The sequence below is a fragment of the Halichoeres trimaculatus genome, unplaced genomic scaffold (assembly GCF_033239565.1).
Source record: "Halichoeres trimaculatus isolate MK-OKI-2021-1 unplaced genomic scaffold, fHalTri1.1 fHalTri1_scaffold_23, whole genome shotgun sequence".
Classification (NCBI taxonomy): domain Eukaryota; kingdom Metazoa; phylum Chordata; class Actinopteri; order Labriformes; family Labridae; genus Halichoeres; species Halichoeres trimaculatus.
The window spans coordinates 4407062-4429529 of record NW_027437201.1 but is presented as its reverse complement, the minus strand read 5'-3'; the positions used below and the strand labels follow the sequence as shown (position 1 = coordinate 4429529).

The 22468-nt window shown below is 41.6% G+C and overlaps 1 protein-coding gene across 3 annotated transcripts in view; it reads left to right on the top strand.

The window, feature by feature from the left end:
- Positions 1-21460, top strand: part of pald1a (phosphatase domain containing paladin 1a) — an 89281-nt gene extending 67821 nt beyond the window's left edge. For all 3 annotated transcript variants that reach the window (XM_074663258.1, XM_074663259.1, XM_074663257.1), the window contains exons 19-20: positions 4413-4568; positions 18543-21460. In XM_074663258.1, coding sequence (XP_074519359.1) covers positions 4413-4568; positions 18543-18692 — 306 coding nt within the window. In that variant the 3' untranslated portion in view covers positions 18693-21460. The remainder of the gene's footprint in view (positions 1-4412; positions 4569-18542) is intronic.
- Positions 21461-22468: the final 1008 nt, after the last annotated feature.

The window sequence follows — 22468 nt, the reverse complement described above, 5'->3', positions numbered from 1 at the left end:
AACCATCCCATTTTTTGTCACCCTTCTGTAAAGGTACCAGACTAAACTGATCTTATCCTGGAAGGTGGAGCTTCACCACTGCAGACCGTTGATTGGTCAACAGAATCGTCACTTACTGTGTGACAGAGGCGCGCTCTATACTGCGGATAAAGTAAATAAACTGGCTTTGATCAGATGATTTGACAGGCCCAACTAGTGCCAAATTATCTAAAAATATATATTTTGTGGTCATCTAGGTGTAGATGGGCAGGGATGTGGTCTACAAAGTGCTAATAATAAAAACACTCTAGTTATTTAATGGGGTTTGGCCTGCTGCCAAGTGCGTCACAGGGCGCATTTGCGGGTACGTGCATCAGCTGATCAAATAGCTGTTCACTGCAACACGCTCACAGGCTCAAACAGAACACAAAGCCCATGGATGTTAATCACAATTAACAATTTGCAAGCACATTTCACAGAGGGGTTTCAAGTTTTTATGAGTTTATGTTTTTCTCAGTTGGGCATATTTGGCTACAGCCATGGCTGCTATAGCGTCATGCTGTTATTTAACTGATGTGGCTATCGGAATCTAGCTTACACGCCACCTTACACAGGGCACAGTTGGCTGTGGAATCGCAATCAGGACTTAAAGGATAAGTTTGGTTTATACAGCTTTTGCATTGTTTATAGAATGAAGTAGAACAAAATACTTACCCAGAAGGTTTTCCTGATCCAAGCAGTGCTTCGGGAGATATTTAGATTCAAAATTGTGCAGCGGACGTCTGTATAATGGGATCCATCAGGGTATAGACAGTGCTGCTCCTAAGACTGCATTAATCGTCCAAAAACTCGTGTTTTTCACCAATATTCTATCATGGTCTGCTCCGGGTTAGTCCTCTGCTGCAGTCTGTGTCACTCCAGACAGCGCTGTGTGGCTGTAATGGCATATTCTGCAGCAGAAAAGCACAAGGCTAATGTAGATGTCAGTAGTGTGCCTAGGTGAGCCCCTCACTTTAAGTTGGCTGGTTGGCGGAAGAAGCTGTTCCTGGTGGAGAAATGGCTTGGCCGCCGATACCCTTCAAAATGCAAAAAAATGGAACCCTGAAGCAGACAAAAGAGAAGACAAGCTGCAGAGAGATGTGACATGAAATGTTGTTGTTTCTACAGTGAATGTATTGTTTTTATGTCTTTCTGAAGGGCAGAGCATGTAGGAGGTGCTCACCTTGAAGTTTTCTTGACTCATTTTCCTCACTAATAAGATATCATCAAGGGACTGACACAAGACATTGGAACGGCTTCTTAGAGGCTCAGCTTTGAAATGTCAGACTAACCTTTCTTTCACACTTTGCTGGGTTCATGTAAGGTTTCTCAACATGTGTCCATCAGCTTTTCGTATTGTGCAACATGAATACTAATCTGTCCTTGAAGCACACCCAGTCGTCATCAGAAGCTGCTAAGTGTGTAACGAAGTGAAAATGAAAACAACATGATTACAATCAGGTGGTATTCAGAAAAGACATCCATGAATCAAAAAATCAAATTACCTTTTGTCACCTCGCTGTGTTTCCAGCACACAGCAGCCTCCTGAAGATGCAGCTGGTTTAATATGCAAAGCGCTGGGTGGTAATTCCAGCTGTTTACTGCAGGTGTGTTTTCATAGATTAGTCAAAGCTGTCGATGCGTATCTCATGATGTGTGGTGGCAATTTAGAGGACACAGACCCCGTGCTGATTGAGCTGGTCACCTCAGGCAGACTAAGAGACACAATATCATGTTGGCGCTCAGCGGAAATGATCGCTGTGTGGATGCTGGTGAGGGGTCATGTAGAAAGACTGTATAGGAATGAGGATGTTATATAAGCTAACAACAGGTTTGGTCATATTGGTTGTTGTCTCATCATACATTGAAACAACCACCGACTGACAGACTGAATGATCTGAAAGTGATAACATTGATATTGCAAGAAAAGCACTCAGAGAGCACAGACCTCTGCCAAGGACATTGCTATTGTGACGCAACTTTAGTCTTACTTTAATGTTATACTCCCTTTCAGCAGACTGTACTACAATTTGGTGTTAGTTGCAGGTTTGTACAATAATTTGGTACCTAAAAAAATAGTAAAATGATGATGACCTAGTACATATTTCATGTTCCAGATCTTGGTATCCAGAATATTTCCAGGATCTGGATAGTACTCTTACATCTGTCAGAAATTATGGTGACCTTGTCTTGTATTGTTTTGCAAAGCAATCTGACCATTTATCGTGTAGTTATATACACATATGGTGAAACAGCCCTATCTCACAATGATAAAGAATCCTTTGAAAAAATTCTGGATCCAGACAGTGATCAAGATCACCTCCAAAGTTTAATCACTTCTTCCTTATCCCATTTGAACATTTCCTGAAAAATATTCAAATCAATCATGAAAAAGATCCGTTTGTAACTTTTTGAGTTTTGTTGTTCACAGACAAACAGACAAACTCTCCCAAAAACATAACCTCCTTGTCAGAGGTAATTAAGGGACTCATGTTTCTGCTCCTAGCTTGATGTGTCTCAGTTGAATAGCATTGTATTGATTTTTGAGCACGTGGGTCTTGTGTAGGGATGGATACCTTTCACATTTGAAACAATACGATACTGATGCCTGGTATCTGGCAATCGGTACCGGTACTCAACTGTGCCAATTTTCAGTACTTTTATGTGTTAATGTGGTAAAAAATATCAATTTGTTGAATAATAAAACAAAACAATGTTTCAACTTAAAATATTTATTCTTCAGTATATAACCTTGCAGTGTTGTGTTCATGTCCACCATGGAAAATCACCTACTCTTCCACTCCCTAGCAGTCACAAGGATGCTTTTAGGTTCCTAAACATGGTACCTTTTGGTTTTAGTTGAATGGGCACCCAATAATTTTGACAGAATTCTGTCAGTATATATAAAAGTAATCAATTTGATACCCATCCCTAGTGTTTGTGGTCCAATCCATTCCAATCCAACTTTATTTATTAAGCACTTTAAAATAGCTATAGTTGAAACAAAGTGCTGTACAGGATAATAAATAAAATACGAGATAAAAGAATAGACATAAAACATAAGTAAGCTGAATTTTCAAAGTCAAGGAACAATTTAAAAGACATAAAACACGTTAAAATGAATAAAAGATGCAGAAGAAGCAATCTGAATAAAATGAAATAAAGATAAATAATAATAATAATACAATTGTCAGCTACTGTGCATCAAAGGCCAAGGAGAAAAGATGTCAGTGCAATGTGATAGTTTTCTCAAAACAAGACAAATGCACCCTAACTGATTGACTATTTCCATTTTAAATCATTATATGAACAAGAGCAGAAAAAAAATTAAAGCTACTAAGGAGCTGTCTCTTTTTGAGGCACCAAACAAACTACCAGGCTATTGTAATGCCTGCAACCAAGACCAGTTGCTAGGGGTCAAACCATGGTAAAATGTAAAGACAGAAAAACATGTTGGGTTTGGCTAGCAGTTAAAAAGTAAAAAAAGGCTCATCTGCTCCTATTTTAATGAGCCTTTATAATTCATTAATGTTGGTGGAATCAGACTTGTTTTTGCTGCAGGGCCAGTTGAAGTGATTTCAGATTTTGCATCACCGAGTTGAAGGAAGTTGTCTGCCGCCCCAGTTTTTATTTCTGCTGGACTCTTTTGAGGAGCCTGTACTACGAAGCAGGATTAACACATACTGGATCACTCTGCGTTACTTGGGTTGAGGCATTTTCAATCCTGATAAGTGATACTACAAAGCTGGATATCAAATCAGCAAGTGAATCCACAGTCTTTAGTCTTGATGGTGTGCGCTCACATAAAAGGTTGTGTTAGCAGTGTGATTGATCACAAACATGGAGAAACCGGAGAAACCCTGCAGAGAAGTCTACTGTTATTATTAATTTCTCACTGTTAAAGCACAGGAAGTAATTAAGGAGGTACAGCTGCAGCGTAAAAATGGAAGTTATATAATGTTTTCAGATTTTACTGCAGTGAGGAGGCATGCTAATGGAATATAGTGTTGGACCCAGAAGTGCACCCTGGGGGACCCCATGGAGTAAAGTTGCTGGACAACTTGACAGCCTGACACAGTTCAGGTCCCTTTGTTATGGATCTAGATCAGTTCACATGTAAAGGCTTCTAATTGAGACAGACCTTTATTGGTGTCCATGTGAAGCCACACCAGGCTACTACCTTTAAATGGAAGTTTGTGGTAATTTATCAATATAGGGAGCCAAACAAACACACTGAGTTTGTCATAGCAGCTGTGACAAGAATCAAACGTTCTTCTTCTTCTTTGGTACTTAAAATAAAATACCAAATGTAACAAAAAAGCTTCTGATGGGTTGAAAATAATTTCCTGTTCTCTCTTGATCTCCCTCAATAACTCTTTCTCTTTCTCCTTTAGATCAAAAGTGGTAAGACAGAGAAGGATTGTCAGCAGCTGCTGCTGAGGAGCCTGCAGTACCTGGAGCGCTACATTTACCTCATCCTCTTCAACACGTACCTACATCTGGAGAAGAAAGACTCATGGCAGCGCTCCTTCACTCTCTGGATGGAACAGGTACATGATAACCAACATAAACCTCTTCTTCTGCCTCTTTAGCTCATCTCATTGGGGTATTTGCTGACGTATGTACGCCTAATGGATTTTCTTACTAAGATCCTCAATAATAGCGTCAAATTATCCAGCTAATGTATCAATTAGTAAGCATGTAAGCCTGAAAGCTGTTTTGAGTCACTCAGATGTTGCATTCAGGCGCTGGAGGAAGTCAGAGCGACCTGCTGTAGACATTGAAATCTCCCCTTTTTCCTGCTCTACAGGTGTGAGGCTTTCTGTGTTATTTTTTCTAGCATAGCAGCGGGGTTGAAATCCTCAATTATTCACGAAGCTGTGGGAGGATTATCAGGTGAAAGAAACGGGAGATGAGGGGAAAATTACGTAATCTTTTTTTCTTTCCCGCACTCCCGGCTTGTGCTCATTTTGAGGCAGGTTCCTGGTGCTCCATTCGAGTTCTTCACCAGGAATTTACAAGCTGGTTCTGGTCCTATTGTGGCCTGTGTCTTCACACACTGAACTTCATAACGTCTCGGCTCTGTGTTTTTGTTGGGACATTAATCGTTTGTCCAGCTGTGCCTCTACAGTAAAGTGGAGAATTTATGTGCATTCCAGACAAATGAGTAGCCTGTGAATGGTACCTTACACACACACACACACACACACACACACACACACACACACACACACACACACACACACACACACACACACACACACACACACACAAACTTATTTTAACACACAAAAAAACTGTGCATAACATGTATGTTACAATATGTCCAAGCTGCATGGTTGTAAAAAATAATCAGTTTTTGGCAGCCTGACGAAGCACATAAAGGCTAATTTTTAACACACACAAATAATAAATCTGCATTATATGGCTTCATTATATATTTATATGTTTGTTTTTAGTTAAAAGGTGTTAGCTTTATTGTTTTAATCCAGGCTTTAACACAAAGAATCAACATGTTGTTTTTCTTCATATCAAAGAAGGATTTCCATTAAAAGAAAGCAGCAGCTTATAAGTGTGTTTTCCTTCCGGCCCAATTATGGATTCTCAAAGGCTTGACTCAAAAACTGAACGTTACGAGCAAACAAACAAGCTTCACGATTTGGACTCCAGCCCGCTGCGTTGCAGACATTTTTTATCTCATATTTGTGAGCAGACAGTCCGGAGAAACGTGGACAAGAGCCTGGAATGTTCAAAAACAAAAAAAAAAGACATTGAATGAAAATCTCGTCCTTCTTTGTCCTCGTTGAGGTGGAATAAGTCAGAGAAAAAACGCGGAATTCCAAAATAGATGAGAACAATAGCTGTGAAAACAATTGTCACAGAAATATGCACGGTTAATAGGGGGAGGGGGCATATTCTTCCTGTTATGAGTAGCAAATATATGTGGTGCATCAGAGTGACTCTAATGGCCCAGATATGCCATGTGAAAATAAAGGCTCATAGCGAGCAGGAATGCTGGGTTTTAGAACAGGCAACAGAAAGTACTCGTCACTTCAGGATTTTCAGTGTTATTCAGCTGAACAGTCTTCCTCATCGTCTCATGAATAAAACCACCTCCTTATGAGGCGCTGGTATGGCACAGTTTCCCTAAGTTGTCTCATCTAAATGGGCACTTATTCAAAAAATGTACCTTCTTATTTAAAACAAAAAAAAAAAACTCATATTGGAGGAGTCCTGCAATTTTATGCAGTTAATGAACTGAATGTTTTTTTTCCTCAAACCATCATTTTTGAAAAACTTCATCCTCACTCCGAGACACTTCATTCTAGCTACTGTCGCTTTAAAGCTTCCCACTCCACAAACCCTCTTCCTTCTGATTGGCCAGCCCTCTGTGACACGCCTGCCCCTCCAACAAGTGATAAACCAGTTAAGAGAGCCTTATGCAGTGAAGTCATTCAGCAAAATCTGTGAAAATCTCACAAAGATCTTGCTTTGTTTTAATCCCAACGCTTGCTTGATCTCCATGACCTGTGGCGCCAAAAAGATGACTTCATTGTTTGGTAGTGAAAATAAAGTTTGGCACTGAAAACACCCTGAATCTGGAAAAAAGAAACACTGGCATTGAAAAATGTGTATTGTAAAAACGATGTTATGGTATTAGAACTGCAAATCCACTGTCATGTCAAAAACTAACTTCAAAACTAACTTTATGAACAACAGCAGAAAGAAAAAGACTTAAGCTTGATGTATTCGTGAGGTCTGCACAGCTTCATGTGAACAAATGACGTCATTTTAGCTGCGGCGCCCCCTCACGTACGAACTAGAGCTCCTAGTGTCCAAAGTATAAAAAATACTGTTCTGGCATGAAATTGTGGCCACACTCGGCAGAGAAGAGGTTTTGGCAAAAAAAAAAAAAAAAAGTTATCAGTCTAAACAACTTCTTTTACTCTACTTAAGGTTGGATGTAGATGTGCATTTGCGATACACTGCCCCCTGCAGTGTGGGAGCAGACACCAGACACACGGAGTGTTAAAAAGTACAACAGTCACACACGTTCTCTCATGCTGATTCCACACGTCTCATTTCCGCGCGTCATGTTTACTCTAAAGACGCAACTCAGCCATTTCTTGTGGTTTTGGAGCTCCAGGTGAACTTGTGGATGTCTCAGGCTCTAAGGTCCCATAAGTCTGGTGGGGTCAAAAAAGAAAAAACATCATCAAAATTATAAACAATCATTGAGAAAACAGAGACATAGATTAGTTATACCGTGATTTTCATTCAAGAAATACATCCCAATGCAAAAATTTACAAAAATGGATTATTAAAGTATTTGATGTCAGTGTTTTAAACTTTTGCAAAATGATATCAATGTGTTGAAGTCATTATATGTTTTTTATGATATACCCTTTTCAATGCCAATGTTCCTTTTTTCAGTTTCAGGGTGTGTTTACAGTGCCAAATTTATTTTCAAAACCAAAAATTAAAGTTGTTTTGGCTATTAATGTCTAAGTTTGACTACAAGATGACCTAGCATGTCCTCAGAAATGAATGAATTTCCACCTCCCTCAAAGTAAGGAACCTCTGTAAAGCAACATTATATCACAGCCATCCATCAGCTGCACAGAGAGCGTTAATCAGATGACACCACAATATGTCAAATCCACTGACATGGAGAGGAGTTTTCACCTGAGACTACAGCTGCATCAAAACACTGCATGTCCTGTTTTTTTATTTTTTTATTTTGCAACAGTGGACAAAATTTCAAAGGCTTTTAAAGTGCAAACTCACTGTTAATTCTCTCCTAAGAACTTTAAATTAAAGCCAGGGATTAAAAAAAACACTGTGACCAGCTCTCTGTACTTGCATAAAAAGTCAGCTGGTGTCGCCAAGCTGCTTTTTCTTTCCTGACACAATTTCATTCTTTCCCTGTGAAAGACCGAGAAACTAAAAGTCAGTAAATTGGATTTGGAGACACCAGACCAACAAAGCTGCTTTGAATTCATGAATTCTGTACTTTTCTCTTTGCTTTTTATTTGTTTGGCTGTTGTCCCTCTGTATTGACAGTATTTTATGTTCCCCCTGTGGTGACAGCGCTTTGAGTGACAGCATGCTACTTTATTTAATGCTGTCTTCAAATTCTTTGTTTTATTCAATCCAGAGAAATGCTTCAACAATAAACAGCTCTCAATTTGTTTGGACTGAAAGACTTCACACCCCAGACTTTGGATGATTGACAACTGATCGTTAATGCTGTGACAAAACAAACACAACAGAGTTAATCCTCCAAACATCATATTCAAAAACATATATTCACTTTCTGAACATGTCCCTGAGTGACTCTGCATGTCCGGTCTACAGATGGATGTGACCCAGCAGACTCGACCAGGTGAAGCGGTTGCTATGACAGTCGTTCCCTGTGGCTTGAGTTTTAGGATTAGGTGTCATCTTCTGATTGATTCCTGAGCTCATGAGAGACTTACACAAAGGACAACAAAGACGTCAGCCACAGCTGGGACGGGCTGTTGCGGACACTCGGACGTTCAAAGATCTTTTGTTTTCTGTGGTGAAAGTGCATTTTGCTGCACGCTTTGTCCTCAGGGATTATAGGACAAAATTACCTCCTTCCCACATCTTCCCGCCTCATTCCTCATCACCTGACAACTGACAGGAGAATTTCTGTTCTTCCAGAAGCTATCAAAACCACTTTTTGATACAACTCAGCAGATATTTATCAGGTTGTGCAGTTTAATAAATGTGGTTTTCACAAGAAGCATCACTTAAACTTTTATCCAACTAAAGAAGAAAGGAAGAAGTAAAATAACGGATGAAATACCACACGTGTCTCCGGCCCCCCAAAAAAGTCCCCACTAAAAAAAAGGCACACACTCTAATATTTTGTTGGACCGCTTTTAGCTTTGATTACAGCACGCATTTGCTGTGACATTGCTTTGATAATTTTCTGCAATGCCACAAGATTTATTTCCATCCAGTGTTGCATTATTTTTCACCAAGATCTATTATTGATGATGGTAGAGTGTGACCACTGAGCAAAGCCTTCTCCAGCACAACCCAAAGATCCTCAATAGGGTTAAGGTCTGGACTCTGTGGAGGTCAATCCATGTGTGCAAATAAACCGAATGCAAGCGGAATATTTGGGTCCATGAATATATGGCTACTCTGGAACAGGATCAATCTGGACTCATCAGACCACATGACCTTCTTACATTGCTCCAGAGTCCAATTTCTATGCTCCCTAGCAAATTGAAGCCTTTTTTCCAGTTAGCCTCACTGATTGCTGACACCCAGCAGTCAGACTCTACCATCAGCAATCCGTTGTGGTCCAGCAGGTTGCAGCCATAGACTGTCTATGAACAGACCCTGGCCCTGTCTGTTACCATTGTATTCTATCCATATTGGATATGATGCAGGCTCTAAGCTAGTGTTTTAACAGCTATAGGGCGCCTGTCAGTCACGTGAGCTGAACTGTGTCTCTGACTGGATAATCAGACGATCATAACCACTTTTAAACAGCAGTTAGACAAAAAGTCCCCTTCCTCCTATAATGTGCTGATAGCAAAATGAGCATTTCAGCCCCAAGCCAATTTTGAACCAACCCTGGGCTGAACTCTTTAGACTTCATCCAATCCACCAAACAAGAGTCAATGACAGATTGAGCTGGCTAGCATTAGCAGATTCTCAGCATTGCTGCTCATCCCACAAATGCATTTCCATTGCAAATGTAGCTCCATTTAAAAGGGGATAGACAGATTTTCAATAGTATACGATTTATTGACAAGAAGCATTGTTACAACAAAGAAATAATCCAGCAGGGCGCAGATGGCCTGGCTGTCCTTGCCCCTTGAGTGGGTGGCCCAAGCTTGTTTACTACATGTCACTCCAAAAAAGGACAGCCTTTTCCTTTTTTATCCACTGTCCTCTCCTGTCTAAATAAAGGCATAAAAAGTAAAAAAAAATAACTTAAAGAATCTAGCAAACACAGATTGCCTTACTTTTCTGCTCAGTCTAACTGAAGGAACATGTTTCAGGGAAACCGTGTGTCACACGTGATTCACTTCGCCCACACTTTCAGCAATCCTGCGGAGTGTTAAGTGGCCCAGTTGCAGCAGAAATCTGGCAGCAGCCCAACCAATCTGATCCGAGTGACCTGAAGGCACGATCATTAGCCTATCACCAGTGACCGTGGCAGGATCATTAATGACAATCTGTGAGCGCCAGAGGCTGCAGTCGGGGGTCATCGCCATCCCTGATCGTGCAGTAAGGCTTCTGTTACACAACCTGTTAGGTCTGAGCTGTACAGGCTGTCCTGCATCCTGATCTGGGTGTTAGCATGTGTCTGCGTGGACTAGTTTGATCTCTCCAGCAGCTGAAAGCAGGAGCAGAGTGTTCTCTGTCAGCTGCTGACCTACTTCATCTTGTTATTCCTCTATGGATTGTTGAAATCCAGAAGAAAATGTCCTATACGGTTTTAATTCTGAATAAAAGACGCAGAAGGCGACTTCAGAGTGTCAACACAGACTGATGTAAGTGAGCACAGCGTCAACAACGAGGCGCAGGAGTCAGCTGTATGATTTTAAAGCCAGTGAATCGCACTTATTGTCTCTTTGTGCACACGTTAGGCAAATATTATCTCTAGCGTCATTAGCCGATGTTGCCCCATGGCCATGTAGCCAGATCAGAGCAAAACATCAGAGGAGTTATTGGAATTGAAATCCATGTTTGCTAATCCAAAACACGGCCCTTCACACAATGGCAGGACTTGTGTACAGTGCATACCACGGATGCCTGCAGGAGAGGTACCCTATCAGTCACTCCAGCTGTTTTGATGTGTGGCACAGAGGCCTCCCTGTCCCCCCGCACAGGCCCCGCTATGTGCAGCCTTTGAGATAGCGGACGGACGGACGGTGGGAAAGACAAGCACCTCCTCACTGCCTCGCTCCTCACATCACCTAACAAGTATTGACGTCTGCGATGCCTTTAATGCAGCCTCTGTCACAGCTCTGCGTACTGTCACCAGGAATTTGTCGCTGTGCTCAGACAGCCACAGGTAGACTCTGAAATGTGTGGAAAGCCTCAGAGCATTTTAAAATTGGTTAGACCCAGGGTCAGAAATATTTGCACTAGAAAAGTTGTTTGAGGTCAAAATAGTCTTAACATGCAAAAACAGTTCTGATAAAATCCAGATCCTGATCCTGCCATTAACAATCCTGCCATATTTTCCCCATGTCGCCCCCTAATGGAGAGTATAATTAGAGTTTGCTGATGTTTGCGCATCTGGTATCAAAAACCGCAATCTCAGATCTTCATCCTCCCTCAGCCTCCCACCAGACATCAGTGACATTGACCCATTGACTATTTTCATATCCTGCCCCAAAACCCATCTACTCTGCCTGGCCTACTCACTCTGACTGCCATCCATCCATCTCATCTTTTAGATTAATTTCTTTTAAACTTTTATGCATAACCATTATTCTTTTATTAACTTTTATTAATGTGTTTTTCAACTATGTTTATACAGTGTCCTTGGGTGCCTTGAAATAAAATATATTATTATTTAGGGGTGGGAGAAAAAAAAAAAAATTGATATATCAAGATTTTTTGTTTGACAATGTCAAAATTGATTTTTTCTTAATTCAAATTCTTTATTTTAGTCTTTTTTTATAAACTGGATTGAAAAAAGTTCCCACTGTTCTCCAGCATAGGGTAGAATGCTTCTTTCTGACTCACCTGATGTGCATTTTATGGGAAAACACATCTTCTAATGTAGTCTGTGGACCTTATCATCATCATTTAACTTTTTCACATGGTCTGGTGTTAAAAAAGCAAATAAAAAAAACAAAAAATTGTAGATATTGAAGAATTGCAACTCAAATCAAATTGCACCCCAAATCGTAATAAAATTGACTCAAAAGTATAGCATATTGTCCCAGCCCTATTATTCTTATGAGCAATGAAAGCAACACCTGATGGACAGGTGAGCTTTGATTTCATCAGTCTGTGATGATGGCATAAGGATATTTGAAAGCACTTGGGCCTCGTACACATGTAGTCGGGTATTTTAAAAAACAAACACCCCCATCTCATTCTTTTTTAAATACTTTTGTCCACTTCTGGGGAAAATCCACTGATAAGTGTGGTTTGAAGCATGCCAGACCCACATTTGGCAGCTTTTTTTTCAGATCTAAAACCCATGTCAGCCAATCAGAGCCAGTCCCGATCATCCAGCTGTGACATTTGAGGACCAGAAACTCTCTTTCCCACCGTCTACATGAAACCAGAGTTTTCCAAAATCTTCACCATGGCTGGAGTTTTAAGAAAACATCACTTTTAGTGACGTAAAACTGCAGTTTCAGGTGGATGACAAGCCTAAATGTATGAAAATATATGCAGTTTTCAAGAAACCCCGCTATGTGTGGACATGGTCTCAAGCTTCCTTTTCCATCAAGTGGTCCAGTTTGGATCAGTACAGTTTGGTATGGGTTGGACGAGCACCCAGCGTTATTACTACCACACAGATGGCTATGGTAAGTGTGGAGTAACAAAAATGAACCCAGGACAAAAGAGGGATGAAATTAAGGGTATGTAAAAGGAGAAGATTGGTATACAAAATAATAGGACAACTGTAAACAAACTTCTATTTATGTAGAACCATGTAGAACCAAGAACAAAAAAGAGGCCAAACCTCGTAGCCAATCTCTAATGAGACACAACAAACAAGAAAAGTCCACAATTCTAAGGCAACCACTCTTTCAGCTGAAACAGTTACACACACAGTCGGAGACACACTGGCTCCTACTGCTGCCTCCCTCCTGCTCTTAAAGTGGTCCTGCTGATTGTCAAGCAGCTACACATGAGCTCAATTACCTGGAGCTGGAGTGGAGGCCAGAATGCACCTGTAGGAGTTTAGAGGGATTATCAGTCTACGTCATCATAAAGATGCACACGCATCTTGACAGTAGAAGCAGCGTTTAGCTCCATTCATTTAAACGAGTTAGCGTTTTTTAAACACTAAATTCAACCTGTTCTCAGCATAAAAATGTACAGTTGTTCTGTGGTCAGTTTTTAGAAACGATACCACACAACAGAGGCAACGTCTATCAAGTTTGGACCGTCACAGAGCAACCAGTGTTTTGGAGCTGATAGCGACCATGCTAACTGGTGACTCTCAGCTGACGGTATCAGTGATTAACAGCCGAGAGTCACCATTTAACAGGGTCACACTTTACACTGACACACCAGCAACTGAAACGGGTCATTGATTAACTCTGGACGTAGTTTTCTGCTTCTTTTATTATGAACTGGGTCTCAGACTCAGCAGTCTGTGTACTTTTTTTGGTTTTGGAGGGTTTCTGATATATTGACACATGTTTACATCCTGGTCTGTCACAGTCTGGTAAGTGTCCACGGATAGTGCAGTTATGAGCATCAAGTGACAGTTGTGTGTTCAAATTCCTCTCTGGGTACACGCTGGATTTCTCAGCTAAAAACATCTGTTCACCTAATATCTGTCCACTTGCTGATCTCTTCTATTCACTTATTTCTATTTTACAAACCTGGGAGCACCAACTGTATAAGTTCCAAACAGAAAGAAATTAATCATCAAAAAGTCGTCTGGAGATGTAAAAATGGAAGGGTTATGTGTTGATCTTAATTACCACTTTCACACAGGAAGTGACAATTCTTTCGACCAATCGATGGACTGCAGTGATTTTAGCTCCACCTTTTGGGATATGATCAGTTTAGACTGGCACCCCCACAGAATATACCACAAAGTGGGACAGTACGGGTTGGTAATTTGGGGACCTATCCCGGTTTTAGGGAAATGCCACAAAAAACATAACCTGACACGCCAGACAAACAGTTTCATATATCTGCCACGGAAATATTTCACAAGTCCATCTGGGTAGCAGCTCTTCCGATTTGTTTTCAGAGGCGGGACTTTTAAAAAAAATCAGCAGCTGGTGATTGGACGACCGTTCTGATTAACACACTCACCACGGACCAATCCACATCGAGCCACGGTATGATGTAGCTTATGTGAACCGATGCTTCTAAGAAACAATAGATGAACAACTACTGAATCACGAGAAACAGCTGTGAAAAAGGCGTTAGACGACAGCTTCTGTTTTTATAAATTTAACCTAAGAATCAAAGGTACGCTGACAAGTACGAATGTCTGCTGACGCCACGTCTGCTCCCACAGCTCCCGCCTCTCTTCCCTGATTGGGCCGGTCAGAATTTAGTCGAGTGAATTCATTGGTCAATGGAGCCTGGCAAGATGGACCTGCAGGAGTTCAGAAACGGAATCAGGCAGGTCCATCTGCTCTGCAAGGTTACAAAAAATGTGCAACCCCAACTGAACTTTTTGGTGGGAAGTGACAGATATTTCAAGAAATCACTTAAAGGTCAAAAAGTGCTTTACGGAACAAAAATCTCACTAAACCAGTTGTCACAAGCCGTCAGCCTTCACCTCATTTCCACCCTCCAACATCCCCTGTGGGGGATCTCGAAAACCCTTGACTCCTCTGTGAGTCTGACGTGACTTCTCTGTTTCAGATTCACTCATCTTCTTATTTGGACAGCTGGGCTGTGGAGGAGATGAGTCAGGTTGAGTGCAGCGGTTACCAGCACAAACTAGAGGATCTCCCGCGAGTTCGACTCACTGACTAATTGTTCCGCTGCACCCACTCGTTTTTCCCTTAGAAGACCTCACACGGTGGTCGCCTGGGGTTCTATAAGTACTCCATCACTACATGTGTTTGCTTTAAACCTGGATCAAAACATGACAGGAGCTGAACCATCATATTTTCTAAATGCTTTTCAGTCTGACCCATTCTTGACTCCACAAAACAGACATTCTTCTTGATTTTGCACAGTCAGCATGTTGGTAATCTGACCGAACGCTGCGGTGCCGTGTGCTTGTTCCTGCACGGAGCTGGCCAGCTGAGCTATAATCATCCTCAGTGAGAGTGATATCTTGATACGTTTATTCCTCTTCATTGTTCCGTTTGTCCTCTTCTGCCTCCGGTCTGACAGCACGGCGTTTAAACTTCTTCATACAGGATTACCTCACAGCCTCCAGAACCAAACCGCACGCGTATTTTTTTTTTTTCACGTCTATGCCCTTGTTCACCCGGATGTTTGCTCCTTCTCTCGCACATTCCTTTCCGCTCCAAATCTGCAGACTCCTCGACTGCCTGAGGCCAAGAAGGAGAAGTGGAACTGGCAAAGCGTTTGAGGCCATCTTACCTCCCCTTAGTCACTGCCTGAACGTCTCCGGTCGTAAGGAGATGCCAGGAGTTGTAACTAGTACAGGCTGCAGGAGATAACTTCAGAGCTGCTTGAGCTCACAAAGAATCAGCTTGAACTCCGTCTGCAGGAGTATTGGTTTGAAAATGATGGGATTAGTAGAAACCAGTGTTTCACTTTTGAATTTTTCCATGCGCTCATAGTTCAGCCCAGTTTTTGAAGCTTCTCCTGCAGAGTAAACCCGACAAGCTGTGGCGCTGGTAATGAGCTATTGAAGCTCTAAAGTGTTTTGCTGTCTGTGGGGCTCATTTGTATTTGTTTGTATTTATGGACAGATGTTTCTGGTTGTCCTTGGCGCTCCCCATTAGTCTCACAGTGTTTGACAGCCGCAGCAGACCATGAGTCAGCACGACCGGCTGCTTCCCACGAACATGGCGCTCACTCTCCCGAGACATCCGTCCTCATTCATTCACTGACTCAGTCAAAGAAAAAGCTCCATAACGTACAGTTTCCATGGAGTTGTTCCATCTCTGCGCTCAAATACAATTAAAGGCAGCCGTTAATTTTCATGTTAATATGTCCTCCCCTTTTTGTCTTCGTTGGCTGTAAACACACTTGAATCCACATGAAGAGGCACTTTAAAGAATGCACATATCCCCTCCATGATGGGACTGAATAAAAGTTCTCATTCACTCTTGATTATACATTTTCACAAGCTGTCCTTGCTTAACCATTTCATTATGTACTCACGCCTCGACAGCAGCTGGCAAAACGTGCAAGAACTGAGCTGTCATGTTGTAAATGTGTCCTTTCTGTCGCACTTCAACCTGAACGAGAGAGAGGGGGAGGTTAAAGCAGGATTCATCTGCTTTTGAGGACAAACTCAGATGAACCGTGATGTACGTCTACTCTTGGTTCTACCCGAGCTTTTGAAAAGTTTTCAAAGAGGAGGAAGTGTAGTTTCTTGATGTTTCATTGAAAGAAGAAATCTCCATAAGGTGAAGGTGAAGTCTGCACAGCCTATGAAATGAAGACAAAGCAAGATCTCACTTGAAACCAAGGGCCATGACAAATTTCCCATGATAGATATTTTTTATCAGACATCCAATCCTTTGCTAATCCAGTTAAATATTAGCCATGGTTTGAATTTTTGGTTGTATTTTGAAATCGCTCAGTATTACAACAATATAACATTATACAAATCGTATCAAAGTCTGTTTGCTATGAGTTTGTCACCCTGGTGTGACATCAGTTTATCTTCACTTTGTAAAAATGTGTTTGGTTTGGAAGTGAATAAACAGTCACTTTGTGTACAACAGACAGCCATGACATAGTAGGAATTGAGTGGCGTCTTGTTTTTGAGGCCATGTCCACACGTAGCCAGGTATCTGGTAAACCACATATTTTATCAGAAGTTTACACCAGTTGTCCACACCAGCCCCAGTTTTTCTTTACTAAAAACAATGTTTTCAAAAATTTCTGCCAAGGTGAAAATTTTGGAAAACTCTGGTTTCATGGTTTCATGTATACCCCAGGGGTTCCTTGGTTCTCAGGCGTTACAGCTAAATGACAGGGGTTCATTCTGATTGGCTGGCACGGGTATCATGTCTAATAAAACTCTGCCACCTATGGGTTTGGGATGCTCTGAGCCTCACTTATTGGAGGATTTCTCAATTGCCTGTGGACAAAAGTATTTAAAAAAATAAAAGGGGGGGTAATGTTCCTTTTTTTTGAAAATATGCAGCCACGTGTGTACAAAGCCTAAGAGATATGTTTCCATCCCTTCCCTTTGACCCTCTGTTCCTCTGTTTTGAGGGCCAAGGGGAGGAGGTAGACAAAGGGGTAAGATGAAGCAGAAGGGGGAACAGTAGTGATGTGCACCTTTCACATTTGAAATGATACACTACCAACGCCCAGTAACTGGCAATTGGCACCGGTACTCAATGGTACCAATTTTCGGTACTTTTTTGTGTTTATGTGGTTAAAAAAATAACAATTTGTTAAATAATAAATTATAAAAAAAATTCAACTTAACATATTTATTCTTGAATATATAACCTTATAATGCTGTGTTCATGTCCACCATGGAAAATCCTTCCACTCCTTCACAGTCGCAAGGATACATTTAGGTACCTAAACATGGTGCCATTTGGTTTTACGTACCCGGTACTTTTGACAGAATTTGGTCAGTACCCATAAAAGTACCTAATTTGGTACCCATCCCCAGGAAAGAGTGAGGAATAGGATTGGCACTTAAATAGAATGATCTGGTGCTGAAAGTTGACCAAAGGTTGAGTCCAACATTGTGTCTGCCACCAGTTGGCTTCAATACACCTCCACAGAAACCAACAGGTGGAGTTTTTCAGGCCCCGTCACCAGTAGGTCACCCAAATGCTGCTTTTTGCATTGTCTACATGCAACATCTTCATCATCACCTGATTTAAGTAGCAGACTTAATTTGTGTTTATGTTCTCTTTTTTTAAACCAAGAGGAGAAATTTATATTTGGCGATTTCTATAAAAGTGAGAACATGGCCTGAGGCTGCATCCATGTTTTACTCTGTTCACATTTCAGGAGCTCATTCAGAGAGTTGGTGAGGCCACCGTTAAAATCTGATTAGCCACATTTGATGACACCCAAAAATCCTGTGCTCAGATTGATTATTTATTGACTTGTTGTGACCTCTGGACTTCCATCTAAATTTTGGTGCCTGTTTAGGATTTGTTTGTTGTGATTCCCCTGTCAGAACGCCTGCACACGCCTCAGGACAACGCCTGCCTTTTTACACTCTAACCCCAAATGTTATATTTAAAGTTTCCCTTCTGCAGCTTTTAGCCTTCATGCCTGAGCTGAGAGAAACCTGATGACATCACTGTGACATCATTGAGGTTACACAGCTATGTTGAAGAGATTTCATCATCCTTTTTTAAAGCATACCTCTATTTCTGTGTGTGCCCTGAGAGCAGAGTCCCAGGGTGATGTTTCAGACTTTACTGCGAGACTCCATCGTAATGGAGTAAATTTAACTTGTGGTGTTGATATTTTTGACTATATTCTACCATTTCCTGTTGTTTTCCAAACCCACTATTGTTCCACAGCAACAGCTGCACATGTCGGAAACCATGAGATAACATGCTTCGTCTCTGTAAAAGCGTTGTGGTCGCAGCTTTTTGTGCGGTCGTGACAAAGAAATAAAAATATGGCTCTGTGCGCTCTCTGCTGCCTCTTCATGAAGGTCTTATGTGTTTCTGTGGCAGGTGGCTGCCAGAGCCGGAGTTTATGACATCCTCAACCAGCTGGGCTTCTCCGAGTTCGAAAACCCGAGGGACACGCCGCTGGCCAGGCTGCGCTACCGCTGGCAGCACAGGAACATGCAGCCGCTTCCTTTCCGTGGGGAGTTCATCTGAGAGAGGGTCACTGTGAACGCACCAGGACTGAGCTGTGCTCTTTAGACTTACAGACTTTTCTTTAGCAATGCTATGCCTTCTATACTTACCCTGCATTATGCATATCCTCACTCCAACTTTTGTGTCACTGCTTTTTCTGATCTTACCGGCAGTTTTTACTAGTTGAGTTTTAGCAGTTGCTCCTGTATTAGAAGTTGATATTTGTGCCTTTACCTTTGACTTTTTATGTACTAATATTTATGTTTATTCTTCAAATCTAGTCTCATACTCCTGAAGTGGAGACACGTCTGAAGCCTCTGTAGGACCAGGATGAGAGTTAAATATTGTTATTGAGGCGAGGAATTCCACTGTGTTGTCAGCCAATAATTTTGCCTGTATGTCACGACTGTTTGTCGTCCTGCGAGCTGATATTTCTCCTGAGCCCCTGTCCATTTCTCCTCGGCACAGCTGTCATCAGTGGCTGTGCAAATGTTTGTCTTGAAGTTTTCCAGGTTTAGAGAGGGGTTCCTTGTGTACATATGAAGGCTGTTGTTATTTAAATGCTAATGTCACCTTTGTTTTTTAAGGCGGACTGAGGTGGATGCTCCAGGAATGTTGCGCAATATGCTATCACTGCTACAGCAGAGCTCTTCATGTGTTATACCTGGTTGTTTTCACACTTATTAACATGTCATCTTACAGGTACTAACAAAGCAGCATGGGTGATTTTTCTTTAAGCTTTTTATTTTATTTTGATTCAATGCTGCAAATTTGTTCTTGTGTTTTTGTAAACAAAAAATCAAACCTTTAACTTGTTTCTGACACTCCTATGAAAGTAAGACCCCGCTGCCTTAAAGTGGTTTCAAAGGACTAGATATACAGGGTCTGTTTATTATAAGTGTTTCCTTCTGCTGTCCGTATTTCCCACAATGCAACTTGTTCACAAACAGCTTGATTGGAGCAGTTGACTGTAAATACTGATGGACGACACGCCTCACTTTTCACCCGCTGTGCAAAAGTGAAGCCAAAATGGGGTTTGTGGCTTCTGGATTCCGAGTCTGTGGAGAAGAGAGCACCAAAAATACTAACATCCATCTATTCTAGTTTTCTTGCTGCTGCTCCCCCTGCAAACCACTTTCATAGCCCCCCTCCATCCCAACTCCTCCTTATGCCCTGTGTCTGATTTTACCCGTGTTGTATATCACTAACACCCACTCTACTCTTTACCCCTTAGAGTCTTTGCTGATGCTCTTCCTGCTTTAGCTTCCCATTTATGCACGTGAAAACAAGAGATGTGCTCTCCCTGCCTCAGGATTTTGCATTGCTCATTGGCACATGGAAGAGCAGGGAGCTCCCATAACAGAGCCGCTTAATTTAACTCATGACATGCAAATAATCGATTCTCCTGACGAGTCTTACTCAAACACAAGTTGAGTGACAGCTGTGAAAGCGTTTGTTCTTTCACCTCCCGCTGTTTCTTTGCTCCTCTGCTAATCTGCAGCACCACAGGAGCTTAATTTGACAACAGAGCGATCAGTCACAGCGTTATATCACTATTTATGGCATCTATTCATACTTTATATTTACTGCCTCTTCAGAAGGGCTTAGGTCTATCTTAGCTGTCATTGGGCGAGAGGTGGGGCCCTTCTTATGGTATCAAAAAAACAGAACTATTAAGAAAATGAATACTTGGACAGATTATTCTTACTGCGAACTAATTTTCATGAAAGAAACCAAGTTGGCGTTTGGGTTTTAACGTTTCGGCCCTAACTTTCGCTTTTAAATGCTTTAATTTCCCTTCTATGTTGTCCATCTTTTCATACAGCCTACTGTAGCTCTAATGCTAAAAGTGGCTAACGTATGCAGGCATTGCTAGCCTTAAGCAGAGATGAAGACGGTCCCACATCTTCCTCACACCAAACTCTAAATCTAGGCCCTGACTCCAGCGACATCACCTGCGGCTCTGACTCAGCTCCCCCAGCCTCCCAATGGTGGAGCAACAAAAGGCTTCATAAAACTATTTCACACACTCAGCCCGACTCCCTCCAGCCTGCAAAACACACTTTGATGTGTGACAGCGAAAGGAGTCCCCCTGTAATCGTCTCCACGCTCTGTCCTCACTCAGCCTCAGAGAGAAAACAACTCTGAACATGTGACTGCAGTTTGTTGTTGGAAACAGCGAGGATACACAGGTCCTTCAGGTAACAGGGCTGAAAGCACACGCTGTATGGAGAGATGAAGCATATGTTTAACCTTTTAGCAGCTCTGATTTACGTTGGTGGCACAAATGGAGCGAACAAAAGCTGGATGAGTCATCAGTCACATCAGTACGTACTCCATTCTTTGTTAAACGGAGCGACAAATAGACCTTTGTTTGCATTAAACACATTCAGGCCTTTGTTTAGAGCGCCTGAATGTGTTTCTGGAGTGATGATAATTGTACAGTTTTTCTTTAAATTCTTTGTTTTTTATCTTTGTTTTGCCAATGATGTGTTAAGTAGTAATGCATACACTGAAATGTGCATTTAAAAACCAGAAATCCTGCCTTAAACCACAAAGCCGTGAGAAATCCTTCCGTTAAAAACCGCTTTGTTGTCTTCAGTCAGTTTGCATCAGTCTGAACAAAAAGTTTGTGATCTTACTTTGAGAGATTTGCTCCGAAACTCTTTCCTTAACCTCTTTTTCAAGCTTTTAATTTAATATTTCTTTCATAGAAGCAGTGCATCACCCTTTATTCACTGCATGTGCCACTCATGTACTTTTCAAGGGGCTGAAATAAACTAGATTTAAGAGACTGTTTGGTTTTGGTGTCGTTTATTGTTGGTGTGTCAAAGAAGGGGATTAAAACTGATCCATGTGTGTCAGGATTCTGGCCCCGGGAGGATTTTCAATAAAACAACACCGTGCAACACGGCCAAAAAATTGTCTCTTCCCTCCTCAGCTTCCTGTCTTTTCCCCCCGCTTATCTCGGCCTAATCTTCTGCTCCAGATACGCACCGCTAAGGCTCCGCTCGTATATCCGGACGGCCTCTTTGTCTTGTGTCAATGCCAACCTTGAGGGAGCAGAGCAGGTTATGAACACAGAGCAGAAAACAGATGATTGATTGTTGGGCTGAAATCTTCCCATTTTCCATATTCAGTAATAAAGAGCTTAGGCAGATCAAAGGACTAATCTGAGTTAGCTTTTGATGTGGACAGGTAGGGTCTTAATTAAAAAGAAAAAAGATTGGTCACTCTCTTTAAGAATGGAGGCCTGTGTGGGGATTAAAAGCCACCGGCCGGCACATCAGTGAAGCTCACTTGGCTTCGCTGGCGCGCTTTGAAAGGCTGATATCCCAGATCACTTCCCGTCTTGTAAGTGCATAGCGGGCTTATCTCTGGGAGCGCGGAAGTTGTTAGGATTTTATCACACCACGGCCTATCCTGGATTATTGTAAATGAAAACCAAGTGGTGCAGATTGAAATACTTCTTTCATAGTTTAATACACTTATTTCCTTTCTACATCATCTCCAGGAATGGGCTGCTTTGACTGCTGCCTTTGTCAGAAACACACATATAAAACAAAGTAGATGTTAATGTGTACAAACCCACATGTTAACAGCAGATAGAGGTAGAAAATAAAATTATAGGGGTGTTTTTGTAAGTTCTGATCTTAGAGGCCACAGATCTGACTCTCGCCCATGACTTTCTGCTGCGTCTCCTCTCTTGTTCGTTGTTCCCAACTATTCCTGTCTATTTGCCTGCAACAACAAAACATTAAAGGATAAGTCCACTTTTGTGTGTCTGAAAATTCCCC